The sequence below is a fragment of the Polypterus senegalus genome, chromosome 10 (genome assembly GCF_016835505.1).
Source record: "Polypterus senegalus isolate Bchr_013 chromosome 10, ASM1683550v1, whole genome shotgun sequence".
Lineage (NCBI taxonomy): Eukaryota > Metazoa > Chordata > Cladistia > Polypteriformes > Polypteridae > Polypterus > Polypterus senegalus.
In genome coordinates this window covers 113,637,641-113,651,428 of record NC_053163.1, presented here as the reverse complement: position 1 = coordinate 113,651,428, position 13,788 = coordinate 113,637,641, and the positions used below count along the sequence as shown (strand labels likewise).

The window sequence follows — 13,788 nt, the reverse complement described above, 5'->3', positions numbered from 1 at the left end:
AGGCTCCATTGTAGGATTAAAGTTGGACAGTTTAACATCTGTGGCAGAGCGACGGGCATTAAGCAAACTCCTGTCAATCATGAAGAATCCACTGCATCCACTGAACAGTGTCATCTCCAGGCAGAGGAGCAGCTTCAGTGACAGACTTTTGTCACTGTCCTGCTCCACTGACAGACTGAGGAGATCGTTCCTCCCTCACACTATGCGACTCTTCAATTCCACCCGGGGGAGTAAATGCTAACATTAATTTTATTTTAATTTTTTTCATTTTTATTACTATTTAATTTAATATTGTTTCTTTGTATCAGTATACTGCTGCTGGATTATGTGAATTTCCCCTTGGGATTAATAAAGTATCTATTTATCTATCTATCTATATGGGTTGGAGACGGTGGCACTGACCAGAAAGCATGAGACAGAGCTGGAGGTGGTAGTTAAAGATGCTAAGATTTGCACTGGGTTTGCGAGGATGGATAGGATTAGAAATGAGTACATTAGAGGGTCAGCTCAAGTTGGATGGTTGGGAGACAAAGTCAGAGAGGCAAGAGTGTGTTGGTTTAGACATGTGCAGAGGTGAGATGCTGGGTATATTGGGAGAAGGATGCTAAGGATAGAGCTGCCAGGGAAGAGGAAAAGAGGAAGGCCTTAAAGGAGGAAAATGGATATGGTGAGAGAGGACATGCAGGTGATGGGTGTAACAGAACAAGATGATGAGGACAGGAGGATATGGAAGAAGATGATCCGCTGTGGCAACCCCTAATGGGAGCAGCCGAAAGAAGAAAAAGAAGAAGAGGGCTGAAACAATTCCTCATGAAACTTAATTAATCCAATTACTAAATATCACTGTAGCAAATTCTTTGCATTGAAGCTTCATTTAATCCATATAACTACACCTACCTCAGAGAGCTCAGCATGTTTTACACGGATGATTATTACTGTCACACAAGACGCTTATGCTGTGGATATATGATGTGAGGACGTGATTTGAAGATGCAGATTGTAAAATGGAGAAAGAGAGAAAAAACAAATGCATTACACTATGTAACATTTTTGCTATGTAGTCATTTTTGTGTATTCCAGCGGCATCCACGCCATCAGAGGGTCTCTTTTGTACAGCAAGCCTCAGTTCTGAGCATGTTGAGATGCTCACATTTCTTCACTTCAACCACCGCATGCACCTTTAATGGCTTATGCATACAAACACACGCCATATCTGCGTTATCCAGGGGATTTGATTGAAGCACAACTCTCTTTTTGTTTGCCTCCTACAAATGCCAGTAAGCCTTCCAAGACGACAGAAAAGGCTTACATTATGACTGACCTGTACTTAGGTTGAAAATTGTAGTTCTGAAAGTTAAGTTGCACAACTTAAAGGCAAGGTGTTAATATTATTCATAATGTATGCCCAAGTTTTAGGCTGTGTGTGTGCCTTTTTTAGTGTACTTTGTAACTGATATATTTTTTTTTTCTATTTATTTGTTTTTGAGTTCCGGACAAGCTTTTCTTTAAAACCTAGAAAGTAATACGGCATTTAAATGCAGTAAATGGGTTTAGTTTTGTCACATTTTATTATATGCAATTTAAGCAATAAAAATATTGTTTAGATACCAAGTGAGCCAACAGAGGACAGACTAACCTGGGGATCTCGAGCTCAGTTCCTAGAAGGCCACCATTTTTGCTCAAAACAATTTCTCAAATAAAACCCAATACTTACTGTTAATAAAACATGTTATTTCATTCTATGGTTTTTGATTGCTCTCATTCTGCTGTATCGTTGATTTTCTTTTTTCGGAGAGCACTTCCAAAATGTGTTGTAGAGCACTTATTTAATTTTCCCCATTTATTTTTTTTTAAATAATTTACTGAAACAGCTAGTGTATGATAGGCACATAAACGCAAATTGGATCAAGTCATTTTTAGCTTGCTTTGAATCAATTATTGTTTGGGAGCAAGTTAAGAAAATAATAAAGGATTCTGAATCGTAAAAAAGTAAATTAAAATTAAGACAAAAGTAGTATACCCCACCAGCGGCACCATCTTTATATATAATACGCTACCGCGGCTGTCTGTTTGTCTGTCGAGGATTTTAAAATCACCTGACACTGGTTCCATTCCATCTGAACTGGTGTGGTGCCGAGGTGTCACCTACACCTGGGTCCCAGTCTGGGATTCTGAGGTGGTTTGTCAGTGGTGGGTGCAGCAATGCGCTGTCGCTCGCAAACCGTTTGACCTATTGACCTAAAATTTGGTACACATATACTACTTGACATCTACCATCTGATTTCAGAGTGATGATTGACCTCCACAGGTTATTCCTGTTTTTATTTTTATTTTATTTTATAGTTGAATCCACTCTTGACAGAGGCCAGCATGGCGGCGGTGCGGCTCATGCGTACGAGCGCCATTGTCATTCCCTACCACCTCTGCCGTCACTTCCCCTACCTCTTCATATCTTAAATCATTCTTGAGGCAGACTGAAAACTTAAGTGCCAGCTTAAGTGAAAAATTAAAGAAAACACTAAGTAATTGCCACACAAACACTGACTTAATCAGTTTTAACGCGAAAAGATGCCGACGAAAGAAGAGAAGAAGCGAGCCGCTAGGGTGGAGAAAAGAAGAGCTGCTCAGGAAACAGCAAGCGCATCAACCTCTGAGCAAATGAATGCTAAATGTACAGAGGAAGAGGATGAAAACTAGGAATGCTCAAGTCAAGTGTATTGACTGCATGTTTATCGTGCAGTGTGCCGTTACTGGTTTGTTAAATCCATCCATCCATTTTTCAACCCGTTGAATCCGAACACAGGGCCACGGGGGTCTGCTGGAGCCAATCCCAGCCCAACACAGGGCAAAAAGCAAGAACCAATCCCAGGCAGGGCGCCAACCCACAGCAGGACACACACATCCACACCCACACACCAAGCTCACACTAGGGACAATTTTTAGAATCGCCAATCCGCCTAACCTGCATGTCTTTGGACTGTGGGAGGAAACCCACGCAGACATGGGGAGAACATGCAAACTCCACGCAGGGAGGACCCGGGAAGCAAACCTGAGTCTCCTAACTGCGAGGCAGCAGTGCTACCACCGCGCCATCGTGCCGCCGGTTTGTTAAATAATAAGGAAAATAGTGGGACTAAAATCTGCAGTCACTGCAACCGTCAAAGAACCGAGTTTGATGCCCTTGCTCTAATGCATACATCCAGTCTTTCCCCAGACTGCCCTATCCATTTTCCCAAGGCTCAACCTAATCACCGAAGTAGCCATTTCCCACAGGGTTCATCATAACCATAATCCACACATAAAAAGTTAACATATCCACCATACTCATTCCATCCCGTACTCTTGTCTGTCTAATATGCTCGTCCTAACCCTCCAATTATTCATTAACTAAACATCACGCAAGCTCATCCTGCTCCTGAGGCTAATCCCTCAGTGATAACACTAAAACATACACACAGCCATTTGTGTTTATATCAGAAAGTGAAACCTTCAGATCATTTAGTAAAAGAACACTGAAGATGACCTGACTAAATATCTGTATTCTCAAGAAAAGTTTGTTACAAGTAAGCAACTAGGACTAAGGCATGTGGGACTATAACTGCAGAGGAAAACCTTAACCATACCAGAGCTTATACAGAGACAAAGAAGAGAAACATTAGTGAGGTTACAGCTCAGTAGCTACTACTGAAAGAGAGACATTCGTTCAGCAGAAAGTCAAGTTGACCCAAACAGTCATTTAATGCAAATGGCAAAATACCCTGCAGTCCCAAAGAAATGTGTCATGGGCTAATGAAGCGGAAATAAAAACAGCACCGGTCTTGACTGCTTCACTGGGATTACAGGAATCTAATGAAAAAAAAAAAATCACCTTGGGAATGTTTGCAAGCTTAACAGTAACTCATTGCTCGAAAAACCTGAAAAAGGAAACAAGAGAAAGGTGAGCGCAAGGCAGTCAGAGGCCATGCTCTGCTAAGGTGATAGAAATGGAGATTCTAACCCTACAATTACCTTTACCCATTCCAGTTCAAGTCCTGTCTGATAATATTTACTGAAATTCTCCACTGAATGGGGGACAAACATAAAACATCACCTTAACAAGTATAGTCCATTATGCTACCAGCATGAAACAAAAGCTAATGACTTCAATGACAAGGAAGAAAGGAGGGTTCTGAAACCTACCATGGGTTTCAACTGAATTAATAAATAGAGGTTTCTGTCAATTCACCGTTAAAGGCAATCCAACACTGACCAGTTCAGTTTGTAATAGTATTCACATGTTTGACAACATCACAAAGACATGCATGTTGGATAACTGGTGACCCCAAATGGAGAGAATGTAAGTGGGTGTGACTGGCAAGAAACTGGAAAACAGACTCAGATTCTCATGAGCCTGCCACTTAAATAATTTACTAATTTTAATGAATTAATTAAAAGGTAAAAAAAAAATGAATAGATGGTCTTCATCTACTAAACAGTGGTCTAGCAATTATAAGCTATCTAATCACGATCATTGACACTGTCTATTGGTACCCCACACTGATCACTTATCTAGACTAAAGATCTTCATAATACATAGCAAAGCAAGGCTCCCCAACTAACCAGAGTAAGGCCAGTTGGGACTTATTCATACCAAACAGTGATTTAGCCAGAAGGACTGATCCAGGCTGACCCGTAACTTAGCAAATAGAGGGCTTCCAAACTAATAAGTCATTCAGTGAGGAGAATTTCCATACTGGCCATGGGCCTGGCAAAAAAAAGGTTTATCTGTAAAGACCAATAATCCACAGAAGACGACATCCCATACAGACCAGTGAATACACCTACCACTTTCCCTTCAATCTGTGAAGACACGTGGAAATTAAGCAGTTATAACTTTAAGACAGAGTGCTATATAATAATAATAATACATTTTATTATTAAATACACAAGGTGCTGAATATATACACAATATACAGGTAGAAAGTCTCTGGCAAAAAAAGGTTCATCTGTAATGACCAATAATCCACCAGAAGAAGACTTCCCATACAGACCAGTGACTACACCTGCCACTTTCCTTTCAATCTGTGAAGACACGTAGGAATTAAACAGATATAACTTTAAGACAGAGTCAGTCAGTCATTATCCAACCCGTTATAGCCCTAACACAGGGTCACGGGGGTCTGCTGGAGCCAATCCCAGCCTACACAGAGTGCAAGGCAGGAACAAATCCCCAGGCAGGTCGCCAGCCCATTGCAGGTCACACACACACACACCAAGCACACACTAGGGACAATTTAGGATCGGCAATGCATCTAACCTGCATGTCTTTGGACTGTGGGAAAAAACCCACGCAGGGAGGACCCGGGAAGCGAACCCAGGTCTCCTAACTGTGAGGCAGCAGCGCTACCGCTGTGCCGCCCTTAAGACAGAGAGCTATAGAATAATAATAATAATACTACATTTTATTTATATAGTACCTTTACCATACACAAGGCGCTTAATATATACACAATATGCAGGCAGAAAGTCTCACATTATTGATTCTTTTTTCCACCAAAAATGAGAAGTGAATATCGTATAGTTACAGCTATGCTTCTAATCGAGAGGGGCCATGCAAGGTTAAAACAGAATCAGGGTACGTGACTAGGGCAGAAATCTGAATTCCTAAGCCACACAATACATTACATATTAACCAAGTGCTTCATTGAAAGCCTGGTTAGCTATTTGTGACCTGGAGACAGGCTGTCCTTTCTACACAAAGTGATTCAACCTTTGGGACCGAGAATGATAACACTTGGGGGTCAGGCACCTATCAGTAAGCAGGACTGCCCGTTATGCTCTGTTGTCTTTCCTGTTCCAGCAGGGTTCTGTCTCTAAAAGCTGAAGAGTCCACCAGCAACCCTAGAAGACGGCAAAGATCTGTCTTTTAAAGTAGGCACGAGCATTTAAAGATACAGAGCTCCCCTGGTGAGGTAAGACATAAAGAACCTCCTCTAACATTTGCTCACTCACCTGAACAGACTTTACTGCATACCTAATATGACCTGTGACAAGACAGGAAACAGATGGCACTGCCAGAACGCTCCAAAGTCAATTAAGAATGCAAATCAACTGGCAGAAACCTGCTGATAAATACCAAGTCCATCTTGTGTACTATGACAGCAGAAGGGCTCCACATTTCACACACTGGGTGTAATTGAAGGATTAGGCAAATAGCACAGAACTGAAAATAAAAGAGGAACTGGAGTCTGGACGCCTGGATAAAGCCATTACCACGTGAGGTCGATTAATCTCAGATAAGCATAAGACCACACACCACCCCCACTCAACTACTGAAGAAATAATTAATCAAGAGTTCCTTCATTCAAATGACTCAGAACAAACTTTAGTTCTTTCATTAACTACAGAAAAAAAGGAACATGGCAGACGGGATCTTTATTATTAAAAGCCATGTTAGCTGACAAAGTTATCTATGTGAAAAGAGCTTCACTGGTTTTCACAGAAAGGCTCAACTTTAAACTACAGCCTCTGATCTGAGGCCTTAGTAAAACTATCTGATGAAAATGAGCAGTTTGTTTGAAATGCCAAGAGGAACCTGATCATAATGTAGTAAGTCATACCAGAGGACAGTGACATTCCACTACATGGTGATAACAAGTAAGCCCAATGAATTTAGACCCCAGCTTCCCATCTGTGTATCCAGACCCCTCCTTTCAATTACTTTACCCTGTGAAAGAGACGCCTTGTCAATAGGATTCATCCGCATCGTTATGCTCTGTAGTAGTTGCTTGGGATGTCCCGCTGTCGCTGGCTGAGCACTACCATGTGCTCAGCCGTTGTCAGTGCCTCTGCGTCTCTGAGGCAGGTAAAAGGACCCACAGCTTGAAATGTGTAATGGCCCAGCCCCTTCTCAGTAAAGGACCAATAAATGTGAGTCTGAGATCACTGTGATACAGTTCAGACTTTCAGGGCCAATAAACTAATAATTACCCAATACAGCTCAGGTTTCTACCTCCAGTCTTCATGCGTCATCAGAGGCCACTGCAAATAATCAGGAAACACATAGGCTGCTAGGGAGATTACAGATGGAGGACTAAATCAAGTACCACCAATCGTAGATCCACTATCTAACCCTAAACGTTTGGGTAATGGTGGTGGTGCCTGTTTTCACAAACCTTCCGAAGCATCTAAGGACTTGCAAGATTAATCATCCTGAATGAAGGAAACACCAACATGAGAGTTAACACAGGCTTCTAGATTACCACTGTGTCTCAGAACTTTATGGTACATTTAATATCAGATAATGACACTCATAAAGCCATCACTCTAAGACACTTAGCCTTTCTAATACAAAAAAGTCTTCCTATATTTGGGTCACGTCAGTCCTCAGCAAGCTGCACAATTTTCAACGTGTGACTCGAATGAGAAGTGGCTTCGCCAATTCCAGTTTAGCCACTAAACCAGGTAACAGCACATCCCTAATCCCATGTAATGTACCACACCTCAGTGTGATGAGAAATACCTAACGGTTTTACTATTTGCATCCCATCTCAAGTTAGCTAATGTCCCATTCATCACACACCAGTTTTCTGTCACTGAGAGCAGATAATAAATATCTCATCTCAATATCTCTCTTGTACAGAAAGAAAACTTCCGCTTCAGATCTCTATCTAACTGCCAGATCTAAACTTAGATAAAAGGCCTTTATTAATGATATGTTAATTTTAATTCTTGCAGTAGTAAAGGTAATGTCCATCAGAGGATTCACATGTGGTTGACTAGAAGAGTGCTTAGATTCTTAGAAACAGTTGGAGTGCAGGTTACAGACAGCATACGGAAATGTTATTCCTCTTCCACTTTCTCATTTCACCTAAGCAATGTAATATAATAAACATTTCTGAATAAGCAGTGAAAAGAAAAGTAGTGGTTATAAAAGTAAAACGTCTTCTGTGAGAGGTTTCACGTGGAGCAACATGACAGAGGTACACACTCTGCTTGGGACATGGTAGTCGGCGCTTCTACTGAAACACAACATTATGCCTTAAAAGAAAAACATCAATCAAAGAGCTGTCAATCTGCATCTCACACGGATTCATCAGAACTTCAGCTCAATTTTATGACCAAACAGAAAAATGAGAAGCACTCATGAGCCAGTTACAGTACATAATAAAAAAAATATCTGCACACAAGTTCAAGATTAAGAGAAGTAAACTTTCACCCACATAAAACAAGCTGAGCACTAAACCATTCATATGGATATGAAAGCTGTGCTTCCTCATCAAAGGGTTTCAGAACTACCAGCAAGCACTGCCTCAACAAATCAGATAACAGAGTATGCCATCAGTAACAAAACTCACAGCAGTAGCAGAATCAATAACCACAGAATAGGAACACTGATATAAAGCCAACTGTGGACAAAATGAAACAATTACAATGACAAAAAGTTATCAAAGCTACTCTACATACAAGTATGGATTAGTAGAACCTATTTTTACATTACAAAAGGTGTGCAGAACCACTTTACACAAAGCCACTGGTGTATAAAGTAAATCTACACAACATTATAGACTTCTTCTTCTACTTCTTTTGGCTGCTCCCGTTATGGGTCGCCACAGCGGATCATCTTCTTCCATATCTTCTTGTCCTCTGCATCTTGTTCGGTTACACCCATCACCTGCATGTCCTCTCTCACCCCATCCATAAACCTTCGCTTAGGTCTTCCTCTTTTCCTCTTCCCTGGCAGCTCTATCCTTAGCATCCTTCTCCCAATATACCCAGCATCTCTCCTCTGCACATGTCCAAACCAACACAATCTCGCCTCTCTGACTTTGTCTCCCAACTGTCCAACTTGAGCTGACCCTCTAATGTACTAATTTCTGATCCTGTCCATCCTCGTCACACCCAATGCAAATCTTAGCATCTTTAACTACCACCTCCAGCTCTGTCTCATGCTTTCTGGTCAGTGCCATCGTCTCCAATCCATATAACATAGCTGGTCTCACTACCATCCTGTAGACCTTTCCTTTCACTCTTGCCGATACCCGTCTGTCACAAATTACTCCTGACACTCTTCTCCACTCTTACCACCATGCCTGCACTCTCTTTTTCACCTCTCTTCCACAATCCCCATTACTCTGTACTGTCGATCCCAGGTATTTAAACTCATCCACCTTCGCCAACTCTACTCCTTGCATCCTCACCATTCCTCTGACCTCCCTCTCATTGACACACATGTATTCTGTCTTGTTCCTACTGACCTTCATTTCTCTCCTCTTTAGAGCATATCTCCACCTCTCCAGGGTCTCCTCAACCTGCTCCCTACTCTTGCTACAGATCACAATGTCATCAGCAAACATCATAGTCCATATGGACTCCTGTCTAACCTTGTCTGTTAACCTGTCCATCACCACTGAAAATAAGAAAGGGCTCAGAGACGATCCCCCATGTATTCCCACCTCCACCTTGAATGCATTCGTTACTCCTACCGCAGACCTCACCATGGTCACACTTCCCTCGTACATATCTAAAATGAATCTATCTACTGTGATAAACCACCAAAACCAGCTTTCACACAACTATGGGCATTAAGAGATGATGTATACTCTGTGACAGGCCAACTAACAATGTAAAGAAAGCACAATCAATCTAGACACTATCACAAATCACCAGAGAAACACTGCCACGGACAAGAAGAGTCAACCTACACATTGTTATGTGCAAATTTACTACATTACGCAATTCCAAGAGTAAGTAAAACAAATTCACAAACTGTCACAGACCATTGGGATCGATCTAGACAAAGCGACGACAGATGATCCACCTCTCACACTGTCACAGGCCAGAAGATCCAAACTACATACAGCCATGGACATGCACAACCAATATTATCCAAACATTATTCTGGGCTAGCTGAACCACATTAAATACTGCCATTAGTAAAGTGAATCAATGTATATCATCATAGACTAATCTATATGTTACTATGGGCCAGAAAAATCAATCTAATCTGAGCTGTTGGCAAGACAGACCAATACACACACCGCTGTAGGCCATCTATAGTACTTCACATAATGTTACAGATAATCAAATCAAATTTATATACAACTTTGTTTAATCATAATGGATCTATATATTGCTTCCCACTGGCCTGTAGAAGTGCTTTTTACCATGCCATGAATCACAGACTTACTTTATACAATGACAGAAGTTACATCAAATTTTCATATGTCGTGGGTACACATACAGAATGTATAACATAATGCTGTTACCATCATAAAATGGCAACTTGCACCAATGTCCATTTTCCTAATGTAATCAGAGCACTTTAAAGTACTCCTATCGCAAAAATGGCACCTTGAGAGAATGAAGCTGCTTTTGTTAACCATAAGCAGTTACATTTTATTAACATGCAAGTCATCTGTGATGCCAAGATAAGACTGACAATCTTCAGTGCTGCTTTGGCACAATGCTGCATAAAATGGCATCTCCAATCACAGATGCAATTCACAATTAAAAATCAGAGAATACAGATGTGCTTTTTCCTCCTCCCATTACATGTACACTGTGATAGTGACTAGAGATCCTCTTTGTCACCAGGAATCTGACTCTTTTTTTTTTTTTCTTTAATTTCACTCACGGTGTGGCTGGACCTCATGGCATTTACAGCAGCAGTAACACGTTACCATTCAACACATTTGCACTTGTTGCTGACACCTGCGCTTAGGCCACCAAGTAAAGGCTCTTTGTGTGCCACTAGTTTAGAAACGAGAACTTCTATCTCACGCTGCGGGATGCGTTATGTGGCTGCACTCTCAGCCAAAAAAGGTCTGCAACATTGTGACTGCATATGTATGCGATTGATTAGCATTGTTCATATATGGTTGTTTCAGAGTGGAACAGGGTGGGGTAGGAGGCATGTTCATGAACACATTGTCACAAGAACGAGACATGGACAGATAAAGGTTTGGGGCAGCCACCCGTATAATGTGGTCTCCTGGCTGCAAAAGTCGTTTTAACAAATAATCAGCACTGAAGTGCATTCAACTGAGTCCATAACAAGACTGAGGAAACAAAGGAAAAGGGGCAGGTTTTAAAGGAGGAGACAGGAAGTGAGGTCATATGGATGCGGCACGTGGTCTTCCACCATTGGTTCATAGCCGGACGTGACATCAGAGGGACTGGAGCTGGTGTGGCCGACTTCCATTGGCTCAGTCCCGGAAGTGATGTCAGGAGAGCCAGGTGAAATCCCCCGGGGATGGTCTACAGGCAAGGGAGAAAAAGAGTCAGTGCACTCTGCCACACCCCGGCATGCCTCCGAACTGCCTTCACTCAAGCCCTTTAGCTGCCTCCCATGTGCACGTGTGTAACAACATATTTACAAGAGGATTGTGATTTATAAAGGGTAAATTGTGTAGAAATGTGTGTATGCCGGATTTTCACGCTCAAAACAATGCAAAGTTTTATAAATGAAGCCCCAGGGAACCAAGTGACCATTGGAAGTGCCCTGAATGATGTTCTGAGCCTTACACAGGTTCAAATCACTCTAACATACACAAACCACCAATCCACTTGTAATATACTGAAAGTGGCCAAAGGAATGCAAACCTATACAGTATGTCAACTCTCCATGACTGAACAGACCAGCAAAACTGTAATGAACTGTGCCAACCTAAGTAATATCACAACAAAACCAGCCCATACTTAAAGAGGAACAGCTGGCAGAACAGTGGGGTGGCTTGTTCCGAACAAAATTTAAACAGATTTTCCAGCATCATGCACCATGTGAAATGCCTTAACCTACAAAATAACTCCCCTATCCAGAATGAAAAAAACAGGGCTGTAGATTTTGAATGCCTCTCTGATTCTCAGAAACCCATTTATTATTTCACATAAATTCTTCTGTCTGCCCCAGTGCCAGAAGCCTTCCTCAATACTGCAAAGGCTAGGTATCCTTTCTTATTTACTGACTATTCAGAGGATAGGCGTTACTTTCCGCAAATCATCCTATGGGATCTTTCAGAATCCAAGTGCCCCCTAAATGCTCCCCCCAACCACTAACCTCCCGCCAAAACACTAAACTCTAAAACAGAAAGGAAAATGCAGGAAACTGCTTCCTTTGCCACGCACTAAAATCCTCAAGAACAATAGACAATCAGTGACAGGGAAGACAAGCCAAGAGTAGCTGCCAGGAGACGATGGGCGGAGAGGTGTGGGGGGCCTCACCCCATTGGTTTGTGGTCCTGTGTTTTATGCTTCTGCACTTAACCCAAAAAAGAAAAGGATCCAGACTAAAGATAGACAGAAAATGCTTCTGTACGGGGTTTGTCATCCTACTCTACAGGCCTGAGTGAATGATACCTGGAATGGCACAGAGGCACGGAGAAACTATTCCTCCAGTAAAAGACAGGCAATTATAGACTTCTACTGAGCTCACCTCACGTAAAGACATTCTAGCAAGCAACATATTGGCACCACCACGACAGGGGCCTCGAGCATACCCAGCATCCCAAGGGGCAACAACTGTCCTGAGACTTAAATAGCAGCAAACGGACAGGGTGTCTCCACTTTTTTTTAGGAGCAGAAGCACCCATGACAACAATTTAGAGGTCATAACCTTCTGTGTGAGAATGGCAAAAAAATAAATAACTAAATAAAAAAATATTTTTTTAAATCCCTAAGAAAGATGGTGGGATGCTTTCCTAAAATGAGCAGAAAAGAAAGTTTTATTACCTACAACTCAGCGTTTCACGCAAGTGGAGTAGAACCCGTTGGAAAAACCATACAGGCTTGGCCACATGTCCTGAATGGGGCTCATTGAGCTCAGCTGCACGCCACCCTCTATTAATAGTTCATAACAAATTAGTGAGGAATGGCAGGGTGCCTGCTGATGTGAAACTGACCCCACCAGGCAACAAGAGGGGCTCTGTGCATCTTTGTGAATACAGGGGGCCAACTCACCACAGCATAACTGTTTGTGCCACTGAAAAAGCGACACCAAAGAAAAGCAGACCTCTGTCAGGCAGCATGCAGAGGTGTTAAAGTACAAAATTTCTTCAATCCAGCACCTTAAGGGTCTCAGTTACCAAGCAAAAGGGGAATCTATTTCCAAAATGGTGCGAAAATACTGCAGAGTAGACTTGAAAGTTCTATAAAAAGGAGCTGAACAATAGCACCCTCTGCTGGCACACAGACTCCATGCACATGCACTGCCCCAAAACTCACTCTGCATTGTTTTACACAGAAGCCGATGTTACTACAATCTTTCAATACTTTACAGTGGTAGCATGGTCATATGTAGAGAACACTAACTGGTTTATTCGATCATTATTGTCACATGTATAGAGTCAAGTGAAATTCTTCCTTTCACGTGCTTACATAATGTGCTTTAAAGTTTCTACTACAATAAACCTCTTTAAGTGAAATCTACGTCCCAGGATAAAAGGAATTAACAAACAGACAAGTCTTATGGTGCTCCTGAGATGTGTCCGTTTCAAATGACTACAATTCAGTGTCAGGCTTAAAGGACAGCAGCACATTACCGAGAAATTCCCATTTCATGATGACACATGGGTCACTGTAAAAGAAATAACATGATAGAGCAGGGCAGAAGGGCCTTTTTTTAAAAAAAAATATTTAGTACTCCGCTCCCCCTAAAGTTTAGCAAGTGCATTTTAGCATCCATTTTGCTCCTCTCCCAATTCAGCTGTGGTCCCCTAAAGAAGCCACTCTATTAACTCAAAAGGCTCCTTGTACCTATCCGATAGTAGGAATCAACATTAGCTTCCAACTTAACTAGCTTCCTTTAGTCAA

General features: G+C 41.8%; 1 protein-coding gene across 4 annotated transcripts in view; it reads right to left on the bottom strand.

Moving 5' to 3' along the window:
• stard8 (StAR-related lipid transfer (START) domain containing 8) overlaps window positions 1-13,788 on the bottom strand; it is a 122,958-nt gene that overhangs the window by 43,772 nt on the left and 65,398 nt on the right. Inside the window, exon 1 of one of the 4 annotated variants that reach the window (XM_039766362.1) lies at window positions 6,706-6,842. The exons of the other annotated variants lie outside the window; for them this stretch is intronic. Coding sequence (XP_039622296.1) covers window positions 6,706-6,745 — 40 coding nt within the window. The 5' untranslated portion in view covers window positions 6,746-6,842. Of the gene's footprint in view, window positions 1-6,705; window positions 6,843-13,788 lie in introns of those variants that run through there. 4 annotated transcript variants of the gene reach the window in all.